The 17,776-nt window shown below is 39.2% G+C and overlaps 1 protein-coding gene across 1 annotated transcript; it reads right to left on the reverse strand.

Annotated features, from left to right (window-relative positions):
- Window positions 1-8,202: 8,202 nt before the first annotated feature.
- On the reverse strand, window positions 8,203-12,570 carry C1H11orf91 (chromosome 1 C11orf91 homolog). Its single transcript, XM_034418618.3, has 2 exons — window positions 12,120-12,570; window positions 8,203-8,431 (listed from the first exon to the last, which is right to left on the reverse strand). Exons 1-2 carry the CDS (start codon window positions 12,526-12,528, stop codon window positions 8,346-8,348), a joined length of 495 nt encoding a protein of 164 aa, XP_034274509.1. The 5' UTR covers window positions 12,529-12,570; the 3' UTR covers window positions 8,203-8,345.
- Window positions 12,571-17,776: the final 5,206 nt, after the last annotated feature.

Genomic DNA, 17,776 nt, shown 5'->3' on the forward strand with positions numbered 1-17,776 from the left:
ACTTACATGTCTTAAGCTTAGCTATCTGTTGTAAAGATTGCAGATCTTTTCTAGAAAAACTGTTTTATTTAAAAATGTACTACCTACATTAATATTTTTTCATATCCAGCATCTATTTGGGTTCTCCTTTGTTAAAATCATGATTGGCTGTTGACACTGGAATGAATTATAGTATAATTTCAAATTTTAAACACTGTATCCTCTCTAATATAGCAACTTTCTTTTTAATTGAGGCTGCTTGAACCAAATCAAACACAGAACAGAAACCCATCCTTAGAATTTTGTAACAGAGAAGAATTACCCAGAGAATTCGGCAAGTATTGTTTTCAACTTACAAGGTCAGGCTGTCTTTCCTCTCTTCTATACCTTATTGAGACCTTGTGCTTAAATATAGTTTCTTTACTTTGTCCCTATTTGCATTTATTACAGCAGAAATGAATGCAATTTTTTTAACTGTGCTTATTTAACTGCTTATTTAACTGTGTAATTTTTTAAACAATTACAGCTTCAATACATATAATCCAATTTCAAATTGTGCAAAACTGCTCTGGGGGCAGTTTTCATCATGCCACAAGCATGATTCAGTCTATAAAAAGTATAGTTGGCTATTCGTTCAATGGCAGGCCTGCAGAACTGTATATATGACGAAAGTATTGTGCAGAAGATTCCATCATGTTCATCCATACAGCATTGCACACAGCATCCCTGAGATTCCCTCAGTTGAAATTCCAACCTTGCCCAAGGTACACAAGGTGGAAAACATACACAGCATCCAGGTTACTCCATACTTTGCATTTGTTTTTTTCCCTGTACTTATCCACTGAATATTTACAATTCCCTGTAACCGTGCATTGATTGTTCAACTTGCCAGACATCAAGTGGTAGCAAAAATGTATTATTCTTTGTACTGCTTGGCTGCCAAATAGCCCCTACTATCTCCCCAAGCCCACTCCAGTGAAGCCACTCTGGAACTGAATAATCATTTTCATAGCCTCCCCCTGGAAGAAAATATGCAGTCATCCACAAAAGATCATTCATTAATAGTTTCTTTAAAAAGCACAACCCAGCATTCCTGCGACAGGAAGAAAAGTATCACAGATTTCCCTAACCAAAAAAAAAAAAAAAAAAAAGGCAAATATTGGTAATAGGAGATTCAATTCTTAGGTGAACAGAAACTATAGTCTGCAGACCAGCCAGTCAATTTAGGGAGGTATATGGTCTTCCTGGAGCAAAAATTAAAGATGTAACTGAGTACCTTACTAAAATAATCAACCCCATGGATTACTACACCTTTCCTCTCCCATCCGTGGGGACCAATGACACAACAATGAATCTGAAAACAGTAATAAAAGATTATGAACAGCTAGGGAAGAAAGTTAAAGAATTAGGAGTACACATGGTGTTTTCATCTATACTTCCAACAAAAGGCCAACATCCAATGAGGGAGCAAAGGATTTTAGAAATGAACCACTGGCTTAAAAACTGGTGTTGTCAACAGAACTTCGGCTTCCTAGACCATGGTCTGCATTACCTACATGAAGAGCTACTGGCAAGGGGTGGGCTGCACCTCACAGGGATGGGCTGCACCTTTGCAGTTCTTTGCAAAGAACTGCAGAGAATTTATTTGGAAAATGATTGGCTCATCTTATCAAAAGGGCTTTAAACTAAAATTGAGGGGGGAGGTGGCCAATCTTCATGAACTTTATAACCTAATTCCAAGCAAAAACCACTAGATAACCAATCACATAAACAGGGAGTAAAGAGAAGAAATAAAAAAAGAAAAACATAATGAAATAGAGAGTGATTGGAAGGATGGAAATTCCAGTTACAAAGTAGGAGGTATAAGAAACATAACCAAGATCCATAAAGGACTCAAATGCCTATACACTAATGCTCAAAGTTTAGGGAACAAACAAGGTGAACTTGAAGTATTAGTACATGAAGGCAGATATAATATAGTTTGCCATTACTAAAACTTGGTGGGATAAAATTCATGACTGGAATGTACTGATGGAAGGATACAAACTATTCAAAAGAAACAGACCTAACAAAAGAGGAGGTGGAGTTGCATTATATATAAAAGATCATTACATCTCTACAGAAATACACAAAACCAAGGATGAAAACCTAGAATCCATATGGGTCAATATAAAAGGAAAAAAGAATAACATAAATAAATAATAAATCAATAATAACTTTATTGTCATTGTATGAGTATACACAGTATACCCATACAATGAAATTCACTTAACACCCAAAGACCAGGTCCAACACACATAACAATCCCCAAACACACTCCCACCCACCACAAATTCCTCACCCCTAAACCACTCAAACATCCACACAACAGATCAAGTAATGCTGTCCAACAGCTCACTGATGGTGGCCCTTTAGTTCATTGTTGAGTGCAATTATAGCTCTGGGATAAAAACTATTCAGAAAACGTGTTGTCTGAGTTTTAATTGTTCTGTATCTTCTGCCAGAAGGCAACAGTCCAAAAAGATTGCAAGATCTTTTTAACATTGTTATCACAGACGTATACTAGAGGCCACCCAACCAAGCAGAAGAAATTGATGAACTCTTTGCTAATCAATTAACAAATGCATGTAGGAAATATACCACAGTAATAATGAGACACTTTAACTATGATATTAACTGGGAGACAAACTGCAGAAAGTGGGAGATTGAACAGATTCCTAACCAATTTAGCTGACAACTTTGTCATCCAAAAGGTAGAGGAGGGAACTAGAGGAAAAGCTATACTGGGTATTCTTACTAATAAAGTGATAGAGGGACTTGAAGTTGCCAGAACCTTAGGCAAGAGTGACCACATCATATTGGAATTCACTATAATGCAAGCACAAGCAATCCAACCAGTGTCTTAAACTTTAAAAGAACTGATTTTAACAAACTCAGAGATAACATAAGAAAAAATCCATGGATAAAAATCCTAAAGGGGAGACCAACTCAAGAAGCATGGGAAACATTGAAAAATATGATCATAAAAGCCCAGTCCAACACAATACCACTGAAAAAGAACAAGAATTCTAAGAAGAAACCAGCATGGTTGTACAAAGATCTCTGATAAATTGAAAGACAAAAAGGATAAGTACAAAAAATGGAAAGGGGGACACATAACTAAAGCAGAATATCAGCAGATAGCATGAATCTGCAAAGAAGAAATCAGGAAAGCAAAAACTCAGAATGAACAAAGATTTACAACAGAAGTCAAAGATAATAAAAATGTTTCTTTCAACATACAAATAGCAATAAAAAAGTCAAGGAAACAGTTGGTCCATTAAAGAGAAAAGATGAAAAGGAAGTAACAGGCCATAGAGAGAAAACAGAGCTGCGGAGTGCTTAACTCATTCTTTGAAGAAGTCTTCATGTAAAAAGAAACTATAGCCCAACCTACCAAAAACATAATCGTAAAAGACCGACTAGAAATAAAAGCTAAAATAAGGAAGAAAAAGCTCAGGATCCAAAAATATCTTGACAGACCTGAACAATGGGCCCTATCTAATAACATGAAATTTCATGTGGAGACAAGCAAGGTTTTACACATAGGCAGGAAAAACCAAAGGTACAAGTACAGATTAAGTGAAACCTGGCTCAAAAACAGTAATTCTGAGAGGGACCTTGAAGTCCTAGTGGACATTCACTTAAAAATGAGGCAGCAGTGTGTGGCAGCAGGCAAAAAAGCTAATACAATCCTTTGGGGCATAGAATCAAAATCACATGAAGTATTAGTACCACTTTATGAATCCTTAGTAAGGCCACACCTAGAATACTGCATCCAGTTTTGGTCACCACATTACAAAAAAGCTGTTGAGACTTTGGAAAAAGTGCAAAGAAGAGCAACTAAGATAATTAAGGGCCTGGGGACAAAATCATATGAAGAACTGTTGCAGGAATTGGGTATGGCCAGTCTAGAGAAAAGAAGGACTAGGGGTGACATGATAGCAGTATTCCAGTATTTGAAGGGCTGCCACAAGGAAGAGGGGGGGTCAATTTATTCTCCAAAGCACCAAAGGGCAGGACAAGAAACGATGGAAACTACTCAAGCAGAGAAGCAACCAGGAATTAAGGAGAAACTTCCCAACAGTGAGAACAATTAACCAATGGAATGGCTTGCCTTCAGAAGTTCTGGGTGCTTCATCACTGGAAATTTTAAAGAAGAGACTGGACAGCCATCTGTCTGAAATGGTATAGGGTCTCCTGCTTGAGCAAAGAGTTGGACTAGAAGACCTTCAAGGTCACTTCCAGCTCTATTTTGATTAATAGGATCATATTTTTATCTCTCAGTTCATGCAAGGATAGGCTGGTGTCCTCTGGTTCAGCACCAAGCAACCCAAGCACAGTTGATGACATCAGTTGCCTACTGCTGAATTCTTAAATAATACATATAGCAAATATAATTGGCTTCACTGGAAGTAGTTTTTCTTCTATTTTTGGGCATTGTTGCAGCTGAAAAAATTATAAGGTCTTGCACCTTCAAAGGCACTGAATTTTTCATTTACTCTGGAAGTGAATTCAGAATTATATAAAAATGAATAGTCTGTCCAACATGTTTACATTAAATGATATTTCAGAAGAAATAGTGCAAGATTCAGTAGATCCCAAGTGCTTGTATAGAAAAAAGAAGTTAGATTCATTGCTATTTTTCCTTCCAGACACACTTAAAAATAGAGTAAGTGAGAACGAGAAAGCACTTTTTTTTGGAATATAATGAAGACTGCATGTTCATTTTTAAAAAAATATATTTGTGGTAGTTTTTGACTATGAAATAACCCCAAATGTCAGGTTATTACCTTTACAGTAAAATATATATTCTTCTGTAACATTTCTATTAACAGAGACAATGTTGAATTAATATGTAATAACATTCTAATCGTATACTAGTAATTTTAAAAGCATAGGAGTTTTTTTTAAATCATAAGAGGTTTTTTTAAAGGAGTATGAACAGTAGAACAATCCAATTTGCAAAGCCTACTTGTTTTTGTGGCAACATGCTGAATTCAAAACTTATTTGTCTCTAAAAAGCTTTCATATCTAGTTCTTCCCATCACCCAGGAGCCAAAATAGTATCAGATTTCTGAAGTAAATGACTTTATTGCATCCAATGGAGGGAAGGCACAAAATATCACTATAGACATATTATGCCTGAAGGAGTTAATTTCAACATCTTTACAGTAATAGCTTGGTACAGAATTTAACAAAGAAAAATAGAATTTCAGGCAACCTAAAAATGAAACAAGTAGGTCCCAGATATTATTACCCTTAATCTTCTGCCAATGCCCTTTTTTCAATTCAGTACAGATTAATAGGTTGTTTCACAATTTTCTTTTATCATTATATGTATCAATCGTCTCTGAGATACTGATTGGCTGGAGCAGGGTGGGTATGGGAAGAGAATGGACATTTCTCTTCTTTCTTTCTTTCTCATTTCTCTTCTCTTCTTTTCCCCACGGTGCTTAAATCCGGCCCATGGGGCCAGCCTGATAATATCAAAGAACTGGCCTGTGGTGCCTCTGGTGGCTAAAATGGGCCATTTGTGCCCCCCTGCCCCTCGTTTTCACCCTCCATGGCCTCCTGCAGCACTTTGCCAGCTGAAAATGGGCTGAAAAATGGGCCCAAAACAGGCAAAAAATGGGCCCAAAACAGGCTGAAAAATGGGCCCAAAATGGGCTGAAAAACACCCCCAAAACGTTCTGAAAACTGGGCCCAAACTGGGCCAAAAACCAGGCCCAAAATGGACCAAAAAACAGGCCCAAAATAGACCAAAAATGGGCCGAAAATGAGCTCCACGGCCCATTTTTGGCCGGCAAAGTGCTGCAGGAGGCATCCATCCTGGTCACTGCTGCCCCCCTTTCCCCCCTGCAACCAGCCCGCAGAAGAGAACTACAATGTGTCAGATTTGGAAGCCATATTAGGCCGGATTTGATCTGGCCTTTGAAGAAATCCAGTTTGACACCCCTGTATTAGAAGACCTTAAAGGTCCCTTCCAGTCCTATAGTTCTGTGATTTATTGGGGGTTTCATCTGGGCTCAAACAGATTAGTCCCAGATTAGATTTGGCATATGCCCTCAGGATCAAAGCATTTGGTTGCTTGAGGTAAAATGTAAAAGAACCCATCCATTTCTATTCTAATATCCAAAAAACCCAGTAAAAGATCTGAAAGTGAAACAACCAGAAGTGGGAAAGTAATACCTTATCATGAACCAGTTTTCTCTAGTGGTTAAGGCACCAAGCTAGAAATTGGCAGACCATGAATTCTAATCCCACATAAAATATGAATCCAACTGGGTGACTTTGGGCCTGTCACTCTCTCTTAATCCTAGAAAGAAGGTGACAATGGCAACCACTCCCAAAAACCTTGACAATAAAACTGCAGGGACTAGTCCATGTAGTTGCCAGGAATCAACACTAATTTGAACATGCACACACACACAAACACCCCCCCCCTATTTATTTAACCTTATATTAACAGTTTAGTTTCTGGGATGAAGACAATCCACAAAATGCTCAACAATTAGCCCAACCTTATCTAAGGGTACAATTAGAATTCTTAATATGATTCTGAAATTGGATACTTATTGCACTGAACTTCTTCCATAAGAATATATGTATATTGGCTTTGTGTGTGTGTGTGTGTGTATGTGTGTGTGTTCCACCATAACTCTGGAACGCCTCAAGCAATTTCAAACAAACTTGGTTCATAGATGACTTCCTCTCTGGAAAAAAATACTGTGGGGGTAAGACATACCTAACACCCCTCGGGATGTGTGTTCTGTTAAGATACAACCTGTTGTGCCTTAAAATGGCTTCTACTGTACAGCACAGTAGAGTTGCCATGGTAACGGCTTCAAGTACTCCATAAGGGGTCTCCCTCTGGTAAGGGGAAAAATCCAACATTAGAAATTACATTTGGTCCGGACATTTTCAAAAAGGCTTTGATTATTCTTGAGGACAAATGTATGGCCATGATCAATAAAACATTACTGCAACTCAGCCTGCCTGCACCATTATGAGACTGACACGACGTACTTCACGCAGATTACATACGAAAAAAGAACTACAACGTCGAACAGCTTAGTGCATATATTGCGGACAAGAAGCCACTTTTAAATCAAGATCAGAAAAAAGCATACCAAATGATCATGGATCAGCTAGCAAAACAACAAGGTGGTATCATTTTACTTGACGCTTCTGGGGGCACAGGGAAAACATTTTTAACTAATTTAATTCTTGCCGAAATCAGGGCTCAGAGAGAAATTGCTTTTGCCATCGCCGCTTCAGGAGGTCAAGACATGTAAATTAATCGTATGGGATGAATGCACCATGGCTCACAAGAAAGCTCTTGAAGCCCTTGACGTCACTATGGGAGGACAACTTTATGTTGCTTGCTCAAGGGTGGGTTCACCCGTGAATTTATTTATTCTTGCTGGTGGAGGTGAAGCTAAAAATGTTGTTTATAATCAAATTTTAGTGAATTTGTGAAACATTTTACTTTATAATTTGTATACTGTACTTATACTTTTAAAAGCCTGTAAATAAAATTACTTTGATTTGACACTATACATATAATTCATTCCTTTTCCTGTCTAATAGAGGATTGGGATATCAGCTAGTTTTGAATAAAAACTATGGAGCAGAGGAGCTGCTGATGTAATGGTGAACTCTAATTCCAATGATTTGGCATGTGGTAAGCATCCAATGAAGAAAATAGCATGGTATGTCAAATATTTGTGCCAAATGAGTCCTAACTTCAGGACTCATTTGGCACAATGGGTAGGAAGGTTTTAAAAAAAAACCAAACAAGTGAATTTAAACATACTGAGGTAGAAATTTTGTAGCATACTGCCATCTTGTGGGACAAAATCATTTTTTAAAATGATAATTCTCTACAAGCTTTATTATTATTCTGAACTGCACAATGCATAGGCAGCTCTTCCTATAAAGCAGAAAATTGGAGGAGGATTCACAATTTCCTGTGGAAGAAAGAGAAATATGTCATGGGAATATCTGAGAACTCGAAGGAAATTTTCTTTGTAATAGTATTGATAACTGACCCACACACCGAGTGACATAGAGGATACAGTTTAAGGAGAAGAAAATCTAGATTAGGTATCAAGAGGAATACTGGAGAAAAGTTGAAAGTTGCTGGGGAATTCCAGTTCAGGATTAACCACCTCCAAGAAGCATGGATGAAAATAACTTTATTGTCAAAATGAGAATATTGTAGAAACAGTCCATGAGGAAGCAATTGGCAGACTATGGGCCCCATGTCACTCACAATAGCTTTGCCATACTAACAATTTTCCCAGCTCAGACGTGAATAGCTTTCATGATATAGGTGAATGTTTCTTCAGGGTCAGTCTTGTCATTTCATCTTGTGTCTTTTCATCTTTTAGTGCCTTCAGAAGCTTATCTGAAAAGTGTAGAATTTAACATCAGCCATGTTACAGGTACTATTGCAAAGACATATGATTCTTTAGTAACAGCAAATAAAAAATAAAATTAAAAAAAGTCACAATGACATTGGTTTTGGAGTTTATTCTAAAGTTAATATTTGGGGAAAGTGGCTTGCCTGCAAAGGCTTGTGACAGAGCAACACAAGGCTTGTGACAGAGCAAATTCTAGACCCCTTGTTCCTTTGTCAGAGGTTGTTGTTGGTGACTGTACAGGTAGTCCTCAAGTTACAACCACAACTGAGCCCAAAATTTATGTTGCTAAGTGAAACATTTGTTAAGTGAACTCCAGTGGTTGGGTTCTACCGGTTCACCCCAGTTTCCACGAACTGGTAGCGGCGGCGGCGGGAGACTCCACCCACCCGCCCGGACATCATCACAGACGGTCTGCGCATGCGCAGAAGGTTCTGCGAATGCGCAGAAGCGCTGAGCGTGCGCTCACAATTGCAAACCGGTAGCAAAGGTAAGTGGAACCCACTAACTGGTGGGTTTGCCCCATTTTACGACTTTTCTTGCCAGAGTTGTTAAATGAATCGTTGCATTTGTTAAGTTAGTAACACGGTTGTTAAGTGAATCTGGATCCCCCATTGATTTTGCTTGTTAGAAGGTTGGAAAAGGAGACCACACGATCCCGGGACACTGCAACTGTCATAAATATGAACCACTTGCCAATCATCTGAATTTTGATCATGTGACCACTGGGATGCTGCCACGGTTTTAAGCGGGAAAAATGGTCATAAGTCAAATTTTTCAGTGCCGGTGTAACTGTGAACGGTCATTAAATGAACTGTTGTAAATTGAGGACTACCTGTATTGTTCTATAACTCATTTGCCCAGTGATGGTGTGATGCTTTTATATGATACATCAAAACTGCACAGTATTCCCCCCCCCCCCCAAGCTATTCATATGACTTCTGATGTTTGCTGGAACTTTTTGCAATCACAAATTTCCAAGATGAGTGATTATAGACAGCTTTTCTTTTTATTACGGATGGAAGACAATTGACTTTAGGAATATGGGTTAACAGCTTAAATCTCCCAAAGGATCATCATCAATAATAATAAAAAAATTAACTTTCTAAATTTTCTCCACAATTCTGGCAGAAATATACACTTATAGCTGCCCATTCAGTATGCAATCTTCAGTTGATACAAATAATTCTCATTTTCAAATAATCTGCCTGCAATTACTTTGATGAAGATTTACTTTGTAAAATGTTATTTTTTACCCATCAATTTAGGAATTGGTATTTTATGTCAGCTGGACATCAAAATGATTGGCTCAAAATTCTTGGAGTAAGCCTCTTATCTCTTTGCATTAAGAATCATAAAAATATCCTGGTCCAGCATTATGCTCACCAGATCCACTGGCTTAGCTAGAACAGATGGGAGAAGCATTATAAGACTTCTGGAATACATCAGGTGAGAAAAGGCTGATTGAAAAGATCACAAAGATTAGAAGTTGTTTTAGAAGTTCTTTCCCACCATAGCAACATACCCTTCATAAATCACTTTAAAAACATTTCTTCCGTCCTTGGTTTCAGAGTGCATTGGTCTGGACTCTAAGCGAGCTATATTTATGAATTGGCCAAGATCCAGCAGAAGATCTTGTTAACAGAAGGGGGAATTTTTCCCCCTGATGTCTGTTTCCTATGTGGACTTCTAACTGCCTAAAACAGATGTGTAAGATCACAAAAACCTGCAAAGGGAAAGAGGCATAATGAAATTACAATTGGAGTACCTATGAATAGACCTTACTTTAAAAGGTGTGTCCACTAATGGGTGCATACTTGGGATCGAATATATGATTTCTTAGTTAAAATTTTTTAACTATATGTACAGATGTTGGAAGTGTATACATTGATCATGTATTGCTTTTATTTTAAACAAATGTTTTTGAAAACTAGCTGTGGCCACTAATTTAATTATTTAATTAATTTAATTTAATTTAATTTAATTAATTCAATTTATATGCCGCCCCTCTCCGAAGACTCACAATACATTTTAAAAAATCATTATAAAAACATTTAAAAATTAAAAAACATTAAAAACATTAAAAACTCATTCACACCATTCATGGCCGGATCTTGCCAGATCACAAGAGTGAGATCAACGGCCCCAGGCCTGCCGGAAAAGCCAGGTCTTCACCGCTTTTCAGAAGGCCAATAGGGTGGGGGTGGTCCGGACCTCAGGACGTAACTGGTTCCAGAGAGCTGGGCAGCCACAGAGAAGGCCCTCCCCTGCGGGCCCGCCAGCCAGCATTGTTTAGCTGACTTACTTAACTACTTAAAGCATCTCTTTATTTATTTTATTTATTAAATTTATTTACTTATTAAATTTGTTGGCCACCCATCTTACTATAGGGTGACTCTGGGTGGCATTATTATTATTATTATTGTTGTTGTTGTTGTTGTTTAAATCAAGGGTCCCCAACCACCCAGGTTGTGGCAACTGGGATATGCAAGTGGCAGGCCAGCGTGCATGCACACGTGCACGCAGCTCAATTTGCACAAGTTGAACTGTGTGCACTTACATGTGAACCAACCCACCACTCATGCAAGTTCAGATGTGCACGCATGCGCCCTGGCCCGCTGCTCACATGGCCCGGTTCCCCTCTCCCCCACTGCTGGGCTGCCAAGTCGCAATGGTTGAGCACTGCTGGTTTTAATACTATTAGGCAGGAGGGAAAAGTATAAACATTCAGTCTGGATATTCATTTATATTTCCATAAGCATAGGAACAACAACAATAACAAAAAAGAGATGTTATTTATAAAATTCTCAAAGATTCAAATAAACTTGGATATTGGAGATTCTAGAGTGGTTAAATATATTCAGGATAGAGTGACTCTAGATTTCAGGCCTTGGATCAATTGAAATGAAAGGATTACTTGGTCACAAACTAGAGAGCTGCCCAATGTTTTCAAAATCTTTGGACCAGTAGTAGAAATTAGGTATCATGCTAATTCTTCACTATCTTATTACTGAGCTTTAACCTTCTATTCTCTTGGGGTAAACTTGGTGTTGGGGCAAATGTGGTATTCTGTGACAATTATGAATGACAGGACAGAACTGGGAAAATAATAGGCAGGAGAATCTGTGTGGCTGGTGGTGGTGGGAGTCACCCTCCTCTTCACCTTGTACTCAAGACTAATTTGGGATTACAATTTGGTAGATTTGGGGCTGGCAGAATAACTATAGTTTTTTAATGGAAATGATTTGAGATATTCATTAAGTTGTTATGTGAATGCATTGAGATTGGAACTGCCAGGTTTATTGAATAAAAACGTTGGACTTCTAATAATTTATGAAGGGGGGAAAATGTAGATAATTGTTTCTCCTCTTCAAATGGTATTGTTTTTGAACAAGAAGGTTTTCATATCTGCGCAAATAATAAAGGCACAGATATAACCTAGTAATCTTGTTGGGAAGGCTTTCTGATAGGACAAATACAGAAATTTTCAAGCCAAAGTATTGGGTTTGGGAAAGAGATATGAAATATAAAGTTGTCGTGTTAGACTGTTTGGAAGACAAGGATCTTCTGTTTTGGTAGTTGGTGGAGCCTTTCCAACCACACCATTTCATACTTTGAGGTAGCAAAGGTGTCAACAAGCAAGATTATGAGGAGTCAGAACTTTCAATTACTCACACTGCTGTGGGTCAGAGCCATCTCCTGTGAGGGCCAGCAGTTCCAACTCCTTCAGACGGATGCCAAGCTCACAGATTTCCCCATCTGGCTGTTGTTGCTGGTGCGCCTCAGTGTTCTCTGAAGCAGGACAGAAGAAGCGCAAAGGTTCATAGGGAATGGGAGCCAGGCCAGCTGGCCAGGGAGGGGGGCAACAACGCTCGCTTGTGAGTGGAAATAACCCAAGACCAGGTGGAGGGCGTTGAGGCCCAGCTGGTGCTGCTGCGTCCCCTCCTCGCAATGGCACAAAAAGCTTCCGCCAGAGAGCACAATCAGTTAGGTTAGTGCTTTGGGTAGTTCGATCATAGAGGGAGGGGAAGAATACAGGGGGTGGTGGCTGAGGGGGTGGAAGAGGCTGTTGCTGGTGGCTCATGGAGTTGCTTCTGATGGCTCAGCAACTGCACTGCTACTGCCATGGAAACCTCAGAATCTAGAAAATGTCATGGAGTTTTAAAGTTCTAGACCAGTGTTTTTCACCCTCAGCAGCCTTCAGATATGTACACCTCAGCTCCCAGAAATCGTCTCCCCCACTTTTGCCTTGGCGGAAGACATCTTCCATATTTCTTCAGCCTTCACTTTCATATCAGCCTTGAGCAATTAAATTTTAAACTAGAAGATGAAATATATTAACGTTTTTCAAGAAATAGACACTTGATTTGTTATACAGGTAGTCCTCAACTTATGACCACAATTGATGTTGCTAAGTGAGAAATTCGTTAAGTGAATTTTGCCCCATTTTATGACTTTTTCCTGCCACATTTGTTAAGTGAATCACTGCAGTTGTTAAATGAATAATACGGTTGTTAAGTGAATCTGGTTTCCCCATTGACTTTGCTTGTCAAGAAGGTCACAAAAGGGGATCACATGACCCCAGGACTCTGCAACCATCATAAATGTGAGTCAGTGGTCAAGCATCTGAATGTAAATCACGTGACCATGGGGATTCTGCAATGGTCATAAGTGTGAAAAATGGTCATAAGTCACTTTTTTCAATGCCGTTGTAACTTCGAAGGGTCACTAAGCTAACTGTTGTAAATTGATGACTACCTGTATTCCTTTTCTCTCTCTGCATCCATGTTGTCTTCTCTGTTGGGCCATTCTTAGATTTTGTGTCTCTCTTGAAGCACTAAGGAAAGAATAGGAGTCTCTGGGGATAAGGAGCAGGCTTAAACTACCAAACATTTATCTCCCATATCTTCCTCTTTACTGAAATATACCTATTGGACAGTGGTTAATTACAAGGAGGGATCTCAGCTCACTACCTAATCTTTTCCCAATTCTTTTAAAGATGATGGATTTCAGAACAGTCTATATGATAAGCATGTCGTTGCTAAAATTATTGAAGAATCAGTCGTGAATATTGTTTTTTTTAATTGTACACACGTTTCTTCCATATTTTTTATTTTTACTATTACACTAAAACCTGTACTCTGTCCTACTTTTTACTGAGAAGAAGATGTTAGTATGCAAATCATGTACAAATAATGTGTCACTCATATAAGAAGTCCATGAAATAGATAAGCCATCTTTTTAAGCACTCTCTATCTGCCACAGTTACTGTACCAATGTTAGTTTTCTTACACGTGTGCATGGGCTTTTAATGTTTTTAAAATGTTTTTTATAATGTTTTAAAATAATTTTCCTATGTTCTTTGTGGTATTTTTTTTTTTTTTTTGCTGTAAACTGCCCAGAGTCCCTTGGGAGTTGGGCGGCATAGAAATTCGATAAATTAAATTAAATTAAATTAGCATTCTTGTGAGCACATTTTTTATTGCAAAAGTATTTTTAGATAATAGAGATTTTGGGTGATTCAAAGTTACCTGCAGAACTGCTTTTCATCCACCAGAGGGAATCAAATACTTACAGTCTGGCCGCCTGTGTAGGTATTTATATCTGCGCTTGTTCATTGTATTTAACATGCTACTTAATATCCTACCTATATTCCCTCATAGTACATAATCTCCATTGTAAGAAAAATATGGGCATAACCCACCTGAAGAATATTCAATTTTTTTTTCTCAAACTGATTTTTGGGAAAAAATAATATGTGAAGCAGGGCAGTAACTTTTTTGTCAGGTAATTAAGTAACCAAACTTTCACCCGTTAATCATTGTTTTAACCAATTTGAGAAATTAAGTATAATTGTTTGTGGCAAATAAGGCAGTTAGACTGTTTTCACACCAATATGCTATTGGAATTTAAAAAATATGTTGCTTGGGGAATTGTATGGTAGTGCATTAAGTGAGAAATTAACTGCTTAGGTTTTTCATAGTTTTCTGTAGCAGGCACTGTGTAGTTACACTATGGAATTCACTTTGGGGGAATTCATGAAGCTATTAATCACTGTGGTTATATCCTGCCTCTATTTTCAGAGACATATTTATTTTTATTTATTTACCTATGGAGAGAAGTTACTGTCATTATTCTGTTTGTAGGCTTCCCATTGTTTGGCAAGAGTTAGTCAGCATTCTTCAGAAAATAATGAGTATTGGGCTTGTAACATCTTGTTTATTTACAGGCCACGTGACTCCCAATGACTCTGAGCAGCTTACAGTTAAAAATTAAAAAAGCACAAAAATAACCATAAATGATCCCCAAAACACCATGTAAACACAGAAAACCTATCTAGCAGCAGCTCAATCTTTACTGATAAAGGAGAACACTTGTAGCTCAGAGTTGAAATGAGGGAGGATTTGCTCTCACTTTATATTCTAGCAGCTTGCCCTGTCAATGTTGGTGGGAGTGGCCTTGGGGCAGGGGTGAAATGCTCCCACTTCAGACCTGATCGGACGATCTGGTAGCGATGGAGGCGGGTGGTTCGGAGAACTGGTAGCAAAAATCCCTGCCCCGCCCTCCCCCCCATTGCCCAGGTGAGATGCGCAATCATCAGAGGCTTTTTTTTAATTTTTAAAAGCATTTTTTCTACAACTTCTTTGGCCGAAAAAATGCTTTTAAAAGTAAAAAAAAAAAAAAGCCTCTGATGATCGCGCGACTCAGCTGGGATCGTCAGAGGCTTAAAAAAAAAAAAAAGAAAGCCTCTGCCGATCAGACAAGTTAGCTGGGATCATCAGAGGCTTTTTTTAAAAAAAGAAAGCCTCTGCTGATAGGCAAGTCAGCTGGGATCGTCAGAGGCTTTAAAAAAAAAAAGAAAGCCTCTGCTGATCAGGCAAGTCAGCTGGGATTTTCAGAGGCTTTAAAAGCATTTTTTTTACAACCTCTTCAGCCGAAGAGGTTGTAGAAAAAATGGTTTTAAAAGTAAAAAAAAAAAAAGTTGGCCACACCCACTCAGTCATATTACACTCCCTCACCAAGCCACGCCCACAGAACCAGTAGTAACAAATTTTACATTTCACCACTGCCTTGGGGTTCTTTGGATGGGCTGTTTACTGTTAGCTTGTTTGGCAGTTCCTTGATTGGGGCATTGTTCACTTCTTGATTGTTGGTCCAGCCTGTTTAATTTCAGCCACGTGAGAATTAGCTCCTGTATTTGGGAACTCAAGGTATGATTTGCCAGGAATTTCTGGTAATAGAAAAATGGATTGCCCCAAACTTCACAAGGCCATTGAGCTTTAAAAAAAAGGGTTAATTGTATCACAACTTCAAATATGTTGCAGCTGAATCCAGAGATTTAGCTTGGCATCAAATACAACTAGTTTAATGGAATCACAGAAGGAAAGAGAAGAGCTGCTTTTGAAATGGATCAGAGTCCTTGGGTGAAAATGCCTTCATGGTTAACTGGTAGTATTCAATATAGCAATAGCAATAGCATTTATACTAATATACTGCTTCACAGTGCTTTACAGCACTTTCTAAGCAGTTTACTCTCTCTAAGAGTCAGCTTATTGCCCCCAACAATCTGGGTCCTCGTTTTACCAACCTCAGAAGGATGGAAGGCTCAGTCAACCTTGAGCCGGTCAGAACTGAACTCCTGGCGGTCAGTAGAATTAGCCCGCAATACTGCATTCAATTTCCCTTAGACATTTTTATAACAAAATAAGATAAATATGCCCTTCAACAAGCTTAATTCCTCATTACTTCATGAACACACGTCTCTTTTCTTCATTTGTCATTGCTCTCTTCCAAGATTGATTGATTGATTATTTATTCATTTAAAAGATTTGTATGGTCATCCATCTTAAAAACAACTCTGGCTGGTCTACAACAATAAAATCATAAACCGTCAAACCCCCAACCCCCTAAAACAGTGGTTCTCAACCTTCCTAATGCCGTGACCCTTTAATACAGTTCCTCATGTTGTGGTGACCCCCAACCATAAAATTATTCCTAAAACCATCGAAAATATGTGTTTTCCAATGGTTTTAGGCGACCCCTGTGAAAGGGTCATTCGACCCCCAAAGGGGTCACGAACCACAGGTTGAGAACCACTGCCCTAAAACTAAAACCTGCTGCGTCAATTATCCTTTTAGAAGACTTCACAACCAGCTCTAGATATCCCGATTCTATCCAGTACCGGCATGAAAAGCCGGGTCTTGATGGTCTTCTGGAAGGTCAAAAGGTTTTCTGGGGCTCTGCCAAATCACCAAGGGGAGGATATTCCATGATATATATGTATAAGAATATTCCATGGAAAAGACATGCTTCCAAGGTTCCACTAGGAGGCAAGATTTCAGGGAAGGGTCTTGGAGCTTGCTTGTCCTATTGCTGTGATGACAAACCTATGGCACGTGAGCCATCTCTGTGGGCACGCGCACTGTCACCTGCTGCTATTCCGGGTTCCATCACGCGCATGCGTGCCAGACAGCTGGTCCGGCGTGCATGCACGCAATGGCCAGCTGCTCTTCCGGGTTTTGGCATGCGCACCGGAACTTGAAGACAGCAACTGTCCTGTGCGCATGCACGCTGGACCAGCTGGCCGGTGCACATGCACACATGCGCACATGCGCAACAGAACCCAGAAGAGCAGCAGGCCATGTACACCAGCCAGCTGCTCTCTTCTGGGTTCCAGTGCTCCAGCACCTCCTCCGCGTTCCAGTTTCAGCATGGTTCCGAAAAGGTTAGCCATAGGATCCTGTAGGAAGAGCAGATACTGTTAGGGAGAGGCGGTCCAGCAAATAATTTAGTCCCATGCCAATTGGTCTTTAAACAGCCGAGGTGGCGCAGTGGTTAGGGTGCAGTACTGCAGCTACTTCAGCTGGCTGCTAGTTCAGCAGATCAGCGGATCAAATCTCACCGGCTCAAGGTTGACTCAGCCTTCCATCCTTCCGAGGTGGGTAAAATGAGGACTCAGATTGTTAGGGGGCAATATGCTATTTAGGATACTGTCTTTGGTGTAAGCTGCCCAGAGTCCTCGGAGAGTGGGCGGCACAGAAATATGAACTAATAAAATAAATAAAATAATAAAAAAGGTGATAGCCAGCAATTCTTAGCTTTTCAGTCTAGCCTGCTGCCCTGTTATTCCCTGCTAATCTCCCTCCAATTGTTACTCAGGTCCAGCCTCACATTCTTTCCAAGCTCAAAAAAATCTGAGCCTCCAGCTGAGACATTTCATAACCACTATTCTTTATAAAAATGGTAAGGATCATTCTTCTGGCCCCTGAAAGAGCTAACAATAACTACTCTATCTTGCAATAACTTTTCTTCAGAAACCTGTAGTAATGCAT

Source organism: Pantherophis guttatus, chromosome 1 (assembly GCF_059756535.1).
Source record: "Pantherophis guttatus breed Tessera chromosome 1, ASM5975653v1, whole genome shotgun sequence".
NCBI lineage: Eukaryota > Metazoa > Chordata > Lepidosauria > Squamata > Colubridae > Pantherophis > Pantherophis guttatus.